Source organism: Rana temporaria, chromosome 6, assembly GCF_905171775.1.
Source record: "Rana temporaria chromosome 6, aRanTem1.1, whole genome shotgun sequence".
Lineage (NCBI taxonomy): Eukaryota > Metazoa > Chordata > Amphibia > Anura > Ranidae > Rana > Rana temporaria.
In genome coordinates this window covers 117,396,066-117,409,675 of record NC_053494.1, presented here as the reverse complement: position 1 = coordinate 117,409,675, position 13,610 = coordinate 117,396,066, and the positions used below count along the sequence as shown (strand labels likewise).

The 13,610-nt window shown below is 43.3% G+C and overlaps 1 protein-coding gene across 1 annotated transcript in view; it reads right to left on the bottom strand.

The window, feature by feature from the left end:
* Positions 1 to 1,498: 1,498 nt before the first annotated feature.
* Positions 1,499 to 13,610, bottom strand: part of MPP4 (membrane palmitoylated protein 4) — an 89,129-nt gene continuing 77,017 nt past the window's right edge. The window contains 5 exon segments of the mRNA XM_040357240.1: positions 1,499 to 2,087; positions 2,090 to 2,201; positions 5,218 to 5,352; positions 5,853 to 5,961; positions 12,545 to 12,638. Of these exon segments, the coding sequence (XP_040213174.1) occupies positions 2,017 to 2,087; positions 2,090 to 2,201; positions 5,218 to 5,352; positions 5,853 to 5,961; positions 12,545 to 12,638 (521 nt within the window). The 3' untranslated portion in view covers positions 1,499 to 2,016.

Genomic DNA, 13,610 nt, shown 5'->3' with positions numbered 1-13,610 from the left:
TTTAGGAGGCATGGGGGGAGAGGCATAGGGGAGCACGATGAGGGAGCAGGAAAAGAGAAAGTAAAGAGTGAAGTCATTGCTAACTGAAAACATCAACAGTTTTAATGCACGCAAAGCCATACAGGGGGACAGCCCAGCCCCAGTTATCAACGCAACATGCCCAAAAGTAAGGCAAAGCGCATGGCACCATGACAGGTTGCCTTCTGTAGGAGGGGAGTGGGAGTCCTGGCGAGCAAGGAAAGCACACACTCTAGTGCAGCAACCATAAGGTTGCCCCTTGTGAAAGTAAGGTTGCTACAGACATATAACAGATAAGAATTAGCAGGTACGATTGTCAGGCTGAGATTATAAGGAAATTAGGTGAAATCTCATGTGCTTAGTCAGTAGAATGAGAGTTCATCAGTATCTGTGCCAGTCTGTGTAAGCAGTTGGGGTGTTCAGGGGTTCTGCATGGCAATGTCCAGGCTGTAGGGAACGAGCAGAACTGTAGGAACTCTCAAACAAAACAATATGAACTAAATGGAGAAAAGCTGAATCACATGCAAAGTACTTAGGCTCATAGGTAGCGGGTACCTGGCAAGCCTACCCCATCTTTGAAGCAGACCCCGATGTGTTGGAATTACACTTTTTGGACACCTTCTGCCATTGGGCTTCATGGGAAGGTATTGGAGACAGAATACCTTCTTGCCAGCCTGGCTGTTCCAGCAGGGTGATATTCAGGTCCATGCAAAATTTCTCCAGATCCTCTGGAATGCGAAGAGTTGCATAATGTCCTCCTCTATTAGCTATGAGGCATGATGGAAATCCCCACCTGTAATTGATGGCATTGTTGCGTAGTCTGTCTGTAAGGGGTTTCAGAGCATGTCGGCAGTCTAGTGTTTCCCTAGCAAGATCGGGGGGGGGGGAGCTTTCTCCAAGCTAAGAAGCATAGAGGCAAGTTCTGATTTTGTCGGGATTCCACTCACCAATGTAGCTACCTCCGAACGGCGCGGGGAAGTTCCTTCTCTATCCGTGGAGGCAGAGGATGCTGGAGACACTCTTGCAACTACTGGCCTTAGTTTTCAGGTCCTCTGCTTTCAGAAAATATAGAATGTTTAAAATAATCTTGGGCCAAAAATTTGCATTTTAACTTGCACAAAAATGGAAGTTAAACCCTTTATTGTTTAGATTTTTTTTCCTGGCATGGCTATTAATACAATATTGAACACATAATGCCTTAATCCCCTCTTATTAGTATTCATTTCATAATTATGATTGAAAATAATTCTGATATATACAGGAGGAAGGTGTTAAAAAAAATTGCCCTCTGTATCAAACAGGCTTGGTGCACCACTGCTGCTGTTCTCCCTATCCTGCAGCATTGATGTAATGCAAACATGAATGTCACAGTCTAATAGAAAGAAAATATTGTTCAGAAACTCCCTACCACCCTTTAACAACTATGATGAGTTATCAAGTCCACAATTTAGATTTTTTCTGAGTCATACATTTCTGCAAGTCAGGCTCACTGCAGCTATGGAGTTGTTAGCAGGTAAAATCCTCAGACCAACTTTATTCAAGATAATACAATATATTGTTTTAGAGTGGCCTCTATTGCAAAACATTACCAAAATATTTTTTGTGTGAAAGAAAAGAGGTTTATCTCTATGTAAACCGACTTATTCTTTTTTTTTAAATCCCCTACCTAACGATTTAAAGCCCAACTCAGAGAATTACACAAAAATTACCCTTGCACTACCCCTGTGACTTGTCCCCTGAAGCCTTTTCTATAAAAGGTTCTGAGCTGTGGTCAAATGATGATGTCATCAAGTACAACCTGGGCCAATAGCCCTGCATTGTACATGAGGAAGGCAAGGTTCGTACAAGAGCTGGTGCTTAGGAGAGCTCTGGAGCAAGAACAAATGTAAGGCTCCACTGCAAAGGTAGTTGTTTGGTAATTCCTGGAGTTGGCTTCAACAAATTGATACTAAGCATACAATTGCTATTGATAACTATATTAGTGTCCATTTTGGGGTTTCAAGAATCACAGCAGATCCAAGATGCTGGAATCCACTGTGGCTCATCCTGAGCACGCCGGACTATGGAAGGAGTTGGACACAAGCTGACTGCAGATCATCATTAATCAACACTTGGTCAAAATATTGTCCAAACTGCGCCTCCATTTTCTTTGCTGACTCTTCAATCTCCTGGAAATCTTCTTCCTGAAATGGCATATTTTTGAGTAAACAACATTAATCCAAATTGGTTCATTTCAAATCAATGGAATGTTACCTTAGAAACACAGACGTACAGAAATTCTTAGTGCTAGTATAAGTTATTGTAGATCTAAATACTATGGTAACTCCAATGTGTTTGTGAAAATCCCAAATGGAGGTTTCTGCTAAATTTTACACACGGATTTTACTCATCAAAGCATATGATAAAATATTTGATCGACTATTTGAATTTGGACATAAGTCAAAGCAGGGGCCCCTAGACCACTCAAGGCTGCATGTCACAAAGTGGGGAATCAAGGCATAATACCTCCACAAAGATCCATCCCAGATGTATTTATCTATTAAAACAATCTATGGAAACACAGGGATCCAAATTGGTCAGGTATATGCACAGACAAATTTAGGGAAGGGTACTGACTCACGAGTCACTTTGGTTTTTTGGATTGTGTTCTTTTTGTAATCAAAGTTTTTGAAGGTGAGACTGCCGTGTGTCCTTATATTAGAATTACTTTGGTGGGTTTCTTGTACCCATGTCAGAAGTAACAACAGATCAGGCTGGTTCACAGTGAACACAATTGTGAGTAAACTGGCCAACCTGTGATTTACATGAACCAGTTTACTCAGTTGGATCACATGGCAGGACACTCTGGCCATTGTAGAGTGTGAAAGTGAAAAATTAATCCGCACAATAGGACCAAATATTGCCTGTGAGTGAGTATAGAGTTTTTACGCCCTTAATTTATTAATTTAAGCAGCTGCCCTTACCTGATTTATTTCACCTAGATGAGATAATGATTTGAGAGAGGATGGAAGTAGGAATGGCGCTATTTACACACACATTTTGGATATCACCAGCATTTTCCTTTACATTCCGTACTAGGATTTCAAAATGAGGTTTTATTAAATTGCACCAATTTACCTGTATTTGATTATATGTCACTGCGTTTTTCACTATTAAGTATAGGTGCCTGTAACACTATTTTCATCATCAGCACTGCACTTTAAAAGCTAGCGTCATTCCTACTTCCATTGTAGAGTGTGCAGTATATTCCCAGGGCAGAAAATGCCCTTTTCAGCACAAGGACATAGGCTGTTGAGGGGTGCACATCTTATAACTGTGCTAGCTTCAAGCTAAAGACTTTTTCTCAACATTTGTTAAAATGGCTATAGACACCATGAATATTGCTTTTTAGAGCAATTATGTCATAAATGTGCATTCTCTTATCAACAATGCATGGACAGGCATGTTTATAATGGTGAGCTTATATGTAAATCATTAAAAAAAAGCTGTTGCTATAACTGCTTTAAAACTGTTAGCTGAAGTTCGGCTTTAATTTTTTAGTCAAGTCCTTGTAAATCTGCAGGGGCATCTTACACCACTCTCTCTCCAGATTGACAATGCTGCTGCCCAAAGTTGTCTCCATTACTCCTTCACAGAATACAGCCACCCTAAGGGCCCTTTCACACGGGCGGACCGTATGTCCGCTTTTTCATCCATCCGTGTGCGGATGAAAAAGGGACATACATTGGTCCCTATGAGATCGCGGGTGTCAGCGGATGAACATCCGCTGACACCCGATCTCGCCCGCTTCCGCATTCCTCCGATGCTGCAGACGGAGGAAAACACAATTTATCCATCCGTCTGCAGATCGGATAGGGTGATCACGGACAGACGGTCTGTGTTCATCCGATCCCCCCAGAGGGGGATAGTGGAGAAAAGACAGGGTGGTCCCTGCACAGTGTGTGGGGACCACCCTGTCATCCGCCGGCTTGGCGGGGATCAACGGAGCGATCCCTGCTGAGCAAGCGGAGGTTCACGGGGCAGATCATTACTGATCCGCCCCGTGTGAAAGGGCCCTTAGTCAGGAAGTGTGTTACCAGCTGGATTACCAAGTGAAAATGAGGGGAAAAAAAGGAAACCATGTCAGCCACCACATCTATGCCTCTTATACACTTGTATCCCATTAAAGAGCAATTGGAGGGAAATGCAGCTGAGCCGCACATTTTTAATACTTCCTAACCACACTGTAAACTAGGCCTTAAAGCGGAGGTCCCCTCAAATTTATTTTTTTAAAGCCAGCAGCTACCAATACTGCAGCTGGTGACTTTTAAAAAGTGGACCCTTACCTGTTTAGCGTGCCCGCGATGTCAGCTCGTCTCTCGGCTGCACCCGCCGCCATGCTCGGTGAGGGAATCAGGAAGTGAAGTGTTGCGGCTTCACTGCCGGTTCCCTACTGCGCATGTGCAAGTAGCGCGGCCTGCCCTCACTGGTCCTCGCTTTCTTCTGGGACCAGTGTGTTTCTCAGGAGACAGCGGGGGGGGACCGGAATTGGCGTGACTCCCGTGGTAGTCTATTCCCGGATATGGGTGCAAATACCTGTCTTAGACAGGTATCTGCACCCCCCTCCCCCTGAAAGGTGCCAAATATGACACCGGAGGGGGGGGGGGGGGTTCAGAAAAGCAGAAGTTCCATTTTTGGGTGGAAAGTAAAGTGGAAGTAAACCCTGATGGGTTTTACTTCCTCTTTGTTTCCCTGGAAAGGTAAAGCATAATGGGCTACTATGCATTGCAAAATAGCCCATTATGTGTCACTTACCTGATACCGAAGCCTGCGATGTCACTGCTGTCCCCTCTATCACGAAGCGTCCATCTTCCTTTCGAGTATCGCGGCTCCGGTGCTGTGAGTCATGGCACAATCTCTCTTAGAAACAGCACGCTCGCCGTTTCTAAAGTGCGCCTGCGCCGTTGTCTACGGAGCATGTACCATAGACCTCGGCGTCCGTCTCATTTGCAAATATCTCCTAAACTGTGGAGGTTTGGGAGATATTTCGAGCACCTACAGGTAAGCCTTAATCTAGGCTTACCTGTAGGTAAAAGTGGTTGTAACGGGTTTACAGCCACTTTAAGGATTGGTAAACTACAATATAAAACATTTTTGTTTTTGGGCTAATTGCCACCTTAAAATAACATATTAGAGTCAACATGGCAGGTGCAAGCTTACCTTGAACTTCATATTGACAAAATAGTCTGTGATCATGCTGGCATTTCTCCGAGTTTGCCTCATGCAGTTTCTGCTTGGCGGTTTAATAAATATGACATATGGTTTAAGTTCATGCGTTCTGGCTCCATTGATACCCTGTGACAAAGTAGAAAACATGAAATATACTTGTTACAATTTGCAAAGTGTGGATTTGTGCTTATCATAAGTTTAAAATGAACTGTAATATTTTTCTTAGAAATACACCAAGAATTCATGACTCGTTTAGTTTAAATGCAAATATCTGATCCCAGCGCTCAATGGCACAAATCAGTGTCTTGCAGTACAGCAGCTATTATAAAGTGATCAAAACCTAATAAAAAAATCAAGGAATCTTTAATTCCAGGAATGATATGCATCCATATCTTGCAGTGAAATAAAGTAAACTAGAGTCTTTAACCCACTTCTTTGTTTTTAAGCCTCACTTTTTGAGTAAAGTGGGTTAAAGACTCTTGTTTACTTTATTTTACTGCAGGATATGGATGCATATCATTCCTGGAATTACAGATTCCTTGATAAGCGCTGTTAATACTTGGTTTTATAATACTCATATAGTTTAGTTCATAATATTGTGTAGTTTAATAGAGTTTTAATCTGACCTGTGGTTCCAGATCAATGATGCATATTTTTCCTTTATCAAGAACATATTTCACCGTATCTGCACTTGTTCCATACATATGTCCTTTGTAGTCTCCATACTCCAGAAAACTAAAAGGGAAGAGAACAAATTATAGTGTGCATGTGTTTATACAGTGGCGTAGCGTGGGGAGGGCAGGGGGCCGTGGCCCTGGGCGCAACATTGGGGGGGGGGAAATCCCGCACCCATGTGAGTCACTTTGCCTCAATCCTACGATTTCTATTTACTGTGTCCCCTGCGATCCGGCGGCCATGTTTATTTTAGCTGGTGCCCTGTGATTGGGCGAATGGGGTTATATGATGCGGCGGGCCTGGCCTGTCCATGATCGCGGGCGGCGCATGCGTGAAGGCTGTTCCCAAAGTTCCAGCCCGCCTCCTTATTTGAGCCGCCTCCATCTCCTCCGACTCTTTGCCTGACCGCGCCGGTGTTCTATCAGTCCAGCCCGGGCACTATCCGATGGGGGACCCATCTTAATAGGACACACACCTCATCTGGAACTGCGACTGTTCGATGGAAAAAAAGCAGGTGAGTGAGTCGTCTCAGAGGAGTGAGCAAACAGTTAAGGAGACTAGTCACACCACATCCAGTCAGATCCATGCATTCATTTCAGCCAGCAAGCAAACATGCAGCATGCCTGACAGTGTAGTGTAAGTGTGGGCATTGCAGTGTAAGTGGGGTGTGTAGTGTAGCGAGATAGGCAGTGTAGTGGGGGTGGGCATTGTAAGGTTTGGTGGGCATTGTAGTGTAAGTGGGGTAGGCAGTGTATTGGGGTGGGCATTGTAGTGTAAGTGGGGTGTGTAGTGGGGTAGGCAGTGTAGTGTAGTGGGGTAGGCAGTGTAGTGGAGTGGGGTGGGCATTGTAATGTAAGGTTTGGTGGGCATTGTAGTGTAAGTGGGGTGTGTAGTGAGATAGGCAGTGTAGTGGGGTGGGCAGTGTAGTGTAGTGGGGTGGGCAGTATAGTGTCATGGGGTGGGCATTGTAATGTAAGGTTTGGTGGGCATTGTAGTGTAAGTGGGGTGGGCATTGTAGGGTAAGTGGTGTGTGTAGTGAGATAGGTAGTGTAGTGGGGTAGGAAGTGTAGTGTAGAGGGGTAGACAGTGTAGTGGGGTGGGCATTGTAGTGTAGTGGGTAGGCAGTGTAGTGGAGTGGGGTGGGCATTGTAATGTAAGGTTTGGTGGGCATTGTAGTGTAAGTGGGGTGTGTAGTGAGATAGGCAGTGTAGTGGGGTGGGCAGTGTAGTGGGGTAGGCAGTGTAGTGTAGTGGAGTTTAGTGGACAGTGTAGTGGGGTGGGTAGTGTACTGTAGTGTAGTGGGGTGGGCAGTGTACTGTAGTGTAGTGGGCAGTGTGGTGTAGTGGGGTGGGCAGAATAGGAGTCAGGTTGGTCAGTGTAGGCATCGGGTAGGTTGGGGTAGTGGTCAGTGTAGGAATCAGGTTGGTCAGTGTAGGCCTCAGGTAGGTTAGTGTAGTGGTCAGTGTAGGAATCAGGTTGGTCAGTACTACTTTAGGAAAGGAAGCAACTCGGGGAGTGCTAAAAGTCTGCAGGTTAGGGGGGACGCATATTAATTGCCTTGCCCCAGGCGCTGACAACCCACGCCTCGCTGCTGTGTATGTATGTATATCTCACAAAAGTTCTTTAAATGTATTTTCATGTAATATTTCATTGCATACATACAGTTGCAATAAAAAGTATGTGAACCCTTTTGGAATGATATGGATTTCATTTTATGGTCATAAAATGTGATCTGATCTTCATATGTCACAACAATAGACAATCACAGTCTGCTTAAACTAATAACACAGAAAAAATGAAATGTTATCATGTTTTTATTGAACACACCATGTAAACATTCACAGTGCAGGTGGAAAAAGTATATGAACCCCTAGACTAATGACATCTCCAAGAGCTAATTGGACTCCCGTTGGCTGACACCTCACTCCAATCAATGAGATGAGATGGGAGGTGTTGGTTACAGCTGCTCTGCCCTATAAAAAACACACACCAGTTCTGGGTTTGCTTTTCACAAGAAGCATTGCCTGATGTAAATGATGCATCGCACAAAAGAGCTCTCAGAAGACCTACTATTAAGAATTGTTGACTTGCATAAAGCTGTAAAGGGTTATAAAAGTATCTCCAAAAGCCTTGCTGTTCATCAGTCCACGGTAAGACAAATTGTCTATAAATGGAGAAAGTTCAGCACTGCTGCTACTCTCCCTAGGAGTGGCCATCCTGTAAAGATGACTGCAAGAGCACATCGCAGACTGCTCAATAAGGTGAAGAAGAATCCTAGAGTGTCAGCTAAAGACTTACAAAAGTCTCTGGCATATGCTAACATCCCTGTTAGCAAATCTACTATACGTAAAACACTAAACAGGAATGGATTTCACGGGAGGATACCACATAGGAAGCCACTGCTGTCCAAAAAAAAACATTGCTGCACGTTTACAGTTTGCACAAGAGCACCTGGATGTTCCACAGCAGTACTGGCAAAATATTCTGTGGACAGATGAAACCAAAGTTGAGTTGTTTGGAAGAAACACACAACACTATGTGTGGAGAAAAAGAGGCACAGCACACCAACATCAAAACCTCATCCCAACTGTGAAGTATGGTGGTGGGGGCATCATGGTTTGGGGCTGCTTTGCTGCATCAGGGCCTGGACAGATTGCCATCATCGAAGGAAAATGAATTCCCAAGTTTATCAAGACATTTTGCAGGAGAACTTAAGGCCATCTGTCCACCAGCTGAAGCTCAACAGAAGATGGGTGTTGCAACAGGACAACAACCCAAAGCATAGAAGTAAATCAACAACAGAATGGCTTAATCAGAAGAAAATACGCCTTCTGGAGTGGCCCAGTCAGAGTCCTGACCTCACCCCGATTGAGATGCTGTGGCATGACCTCAAGAAAGCGATTCACACCAAACATCCCAAGAATATTGCTGAACTGAAACAGTTCTGTAAAGAGGAATGGTCAAGAATTACTCCTGACCATTGTGCATGTCTGATCTGCAACTACAGGAAACGTTTGGTTGAAGTTATGATGCCAAAGGAGGTTCAACCAGTTATTAAATCCAAGGATTCACATACTTTTTACACATGCACTGTGAATGTTTACATGGTGTGTTCAATAAAAACATGGTAACATTTAATTCTTTGTGTGTTATTAGTTTAAGCAGACTGTGATTGTCTATTGTTGTGACTTAGATTTGACCAATTTGTGCATAAATCCATATCATTCCAAAAGGGTTCACATACTTTTTATTGCAACTGTATTGCCTTAATCACTTTCACATCCATTTCATATACAGTGATAACACCTGTCTTGATCCTGTTATTTGCTTGTACTTCATTGTGCTCTGTGTCCCCACTGCGGCATCAGATCCTATTGAAGCACTGCTGACACCTGTATTGCACATTCTCCTCTTTCAGTGAACAGCCAATCTGTTCACTTCCACACTTGTCTGAGTCTAGTCCCAGTTCTCATGGTAGTTAGAGTAGCTAAAAGGATACAACCCAGATGTAAGATACAGAATGGTCTTCTTAAACTAGCTACTAAGGTGTGGGATCTGGCTCTTTATAAGTAGCACATATCTGGACCCCATGCACATATACGCATATATGCCTGCTGAAAAAATGTGTAATTTTTTTTATTTGTTTAGCAAAAAAGTAAAAAAATTATAAAAATGTTGTTTGAATGACAATTGTGCAGTCATGCAACACTGTACCCAAAGTGTGGCAGTGCGGAAAGCTGAAAATTGGCCTGGGCAGAAAGGGGATAAAAGTGGCTAGTAGGCAAGTGGTTAAATAATGCTGACCATCAGACTGAGGACATCTGGCGACAGCAAAATATTACTGTGGGGGGAGCTATTTTTTTGTTTTACCGTTTATTGGGCTGGTAATTATTACCTTGTTATTTTTAGCGGGAGCTCTCCTTAATACTGATATAAAATCGTACGATTTGAAATACACGTCAAAAGGAACATGTAACAGCTCAAAATACATGCCTGCATATTAGTTCCATATGCACTCTAGGATTCAGACAATTATATATATGGTTCCTCACAAAACCCCCCAAAAATGATATAACAAAAACCTCTAAACCTGATTTATGTTTGATTTTATAACTCCCCCTGTTGTTAACAAAGACAGAAGATCCAATAGAGTATTGGAATGTCTGAATATTTCTAAACTAAAGAACTCCCTAAAATATGACCCCACTATTTTTTCGATTCTGGGGAAATGGTTGTGCTTTTATGGGAAGGAACATCAAAAAACACTGATGTCAAATGCTGGAAAAACACAAATGCTATACAGTGAGGAAAATATTTATTTGATCCCCTCCCCTGCTGATTTTGTAAGTTTTCTCACTTACAAAGAAATGAAGGGTCTAAAATTGTTATCATAGGTGTATTTTAAATTTTAGAGGCAGAATATTAACCAAAAATTCAGGGGGAAAAACACATGATACAATGAAATGTTATAAATTGAGTTGCAGTTCAGTGAGTAAAATAAGTATTTGATCCCCAAGCAAAACATGACTTGGTGGAGAAACTCTTGTTGGAAAGCACAGAGGTAAGACGATTCTTGTAAATGGTTACCAGGTTTGCACACATCTCAGGAGGGATTTTGGTCCACCCCACTTTACAGATCTTCTCTAAATCCTTAAGTTTTCTTGGCTGTTGCTTGGCAACTCGAAGTTTCAGCTCCCTCCATACATTTTCTATAGGATTAAGGTCTGGAGACTAGCTAGGCCACTCCATGACCTTAATGTGCCACTTCTTGAGCCACTCCTTTGTTGCCTTGGTGGGTCATTGTCATGCTGGAAGACCCATTCACGACCCATCTTCAGTGTTCTGGCCAAGGGAAGAAGGTTCTCATACATTTTACAATACATGGCCCCTCAATATGGTAAAGTCGGCCTGTGCCTTTAGCAGAGGAACAGCCCCAAAGCACATTGTTTCCCTCTCTGTGTTTGACTGTAGGGATGATGTTCTTAGGGTCATAGTACACATTTCTCTTCCCCCAAACACGATGAGTCGAGTTAATGCAAAAGAGCTACATTTTGGTCTCATCTGACCATAGCACTTTTTCTCAATACTTCTCTGAATCATTTAGATGTTCATTGGCAAGCTTCAAATGGGCCTGTACATGTGCCTTCTTGAGGAGGAGGACCTTGCGGTCACTGCAGGATTTCAATCCATGGCGGCATATTGTGTTACCAATGGTTTGTTTGGTGACTGTGGTCCCAACTGCCTTGAGATTATTCACAAGCTCCTCCTATGTAGTTCTGGGCCGATCCCTTACTTTTTTTTATGATCGTCCTTATCCCATGAGGTAAAATCTTGAATGGACCTCCAGACTGAGGGAGATTGATGGTTATTTTGTATTTCTTCCATTTGCGAATAATCACACCAACAGCTGTCTCCTTCTTACCAAGCTTCTTGCTAATGGTCTTGTAGACCATTTCAGCCTTGTGCAGGTCTTCAATCTTGTCCCCGACATCCTTTGATAGCTCTTTGGTCTTGCCCATGACTGTGAAGTTTGAATGAAAGAAACATTCTGTGGACAGGTGTCTTTCATGCACATAACGAGTTGTCGTTAGAAGCATCTTCTTAAATTAACAGGACTAATCTTTGTTCTACATAAGCACATACTGTAGCCAGTCTGTGGGAGCCAGAATTATTGTCGGTTGGTAGGGGATCAAATATTTATTTTACTCACTGAACTGCAACTCAATTTATAACATTTGTATCATGTGTTTTTTTTATGGATTTTCGGTTGATATTCAGGGCCAGATCCACAAAGAGCCGGCGTAACGTAAAATTTCCCATTAATGTTACACTGCCTTAAAATTTCTACCTAAGTGCCCGATCCACAAAGCACTTACCTAGAAATTTTCGGCTGTGTAACTTAAATTCCGCCGGTGCAAGGCGTTCCTCTTCAAATGGGGGTGATTCCCATTTCAATTAGGCGCGCTCCCGCGCCGGCTGTACTGCGCATGCTCGTGATGTCATTTTCCCGACGTGCATAGCGCGAAATTACGTTACGCCGAGCTTTGTGGATCGCGGCGGGTCAATAAAGTTGCGTCGGGAAAAAAAAAAGATACGGCAAAAAAAAAAAAAATTAAAACAAAAAAAAAACGCGCCGCTGGACAGAAGGGTCTGCTTTTACAAGGTGTAAACAGTTTACACTTTGTAAAAGCAGCCCTAATTTTACGATTGCAAACTAAAACTTACGGAGAAAAAACGAAGCTGAAAAGCTTCGTGGATCTCCGTAAGTGCTAATTTGCATACCCGAGGCGGCATTTCGATGCAAAATGCCCCCAGCGGCGGATGCGGTACTGCATCCTAAGATCCGGCAGTGTAAGTCCCTTACACATGTCGGATCTTCTGTCTATCTCTTGGAAACTGATTCTGTGGATCAGTTCCAAAGATAGAAACAGGGATACGACGGCGTATCAGTAGATACGCCGGCGTATCCCTGTTGAGGATCTGGCCCTCTATCTCTATCATTTAAAATACACCTATAATAACAATTATAGACACTTCTTTGTAAGTGGGCAAACTTACAAAATCTGCAGGGGTTAAAAAAAAAATCCCCCACTGTATAACAATTGAAATTTGGGTATTTAAAAATCAGAAACAAATACTATACCTGTGACTATATACCAAACTTTCAAACATTTCTTTAGATACAAAGAAATATTCACGCCCGTCCTCTTCATAACTCTTCTTAGGACGTGTAGTGTCTGTTGGAACATAGATATTTTTACACTGATTTAATGTGTATGTAAACCCTATCTGTGAAATCTCATTTAAGTTTTAACATGTTATTTCAAAAGTAATTTAGTTTTTAAATATGGAACCTTCTTTAAAATAAAGCCTAGTTATCCTGCCATGCATTGTCCCCCTATCACAAGGGCTTCTGATGAACACTACAAGTGGCTATTCAGGCACTGTTACCTTCTGTCACCATCAGAAAATCCACCCTGGGAAATGGCATGCAGTCACTCCTGGAGTACATGCATGTGGACAAGAAGTAGCTGCAAAGAGGCTGGGGGGAGGTTAGCACTCAAATACACCAAAGAACAAAAAATTAAAAGCAAGTATTTTTAAATTGCAATTCTTTATGATACACAGTGCTTTAGTAAGAGCCGGTTCACACTGGGGCAACACGACTTTCAGCGCGACTTTGGGAGGCAACTTGAACACGACTTGAGTATGAATAACAATGCGACTTACAACATGACTTGAAGTCGTCTCCAGGAGGGGGAACTAGAGGCCAAATTTTAAATAAAAAAACGGCATGGGTTCCCCCTCTAGGAGCATACCAGGCCCTTAGGTCTGATATGGATTTCAAGGGGAACCCTCTACGCGGAAAAAACGGCGTGGGGGTCCCCCCAATCCATACAAGAGCCTTATTTGAGCATGCAGACTGGCCGGTCAGGAAAGGGGGTGGGGACGAGCGAGCGCCCCCCTCCTAAACCGTACCAGGCGGCATGCCCTCAACATGGGGGGGTGCTTCGGGGCACCCCGACCCCAAAGCACCTTGTTCCCATGTTGATGGGGACAAGGGCCTCTTCCCGACAACACTGGCCGTTAGTTGTCGGGGTCTGCGGGCGGGGGGCTTATCGGAATCTGGGAGCCCCCTTTAATATGGGGGCCCCCAGATCCCGGCCCGGCCCCCCACCCTATGTAATTGAGTATGGGGGGTCTTCTTC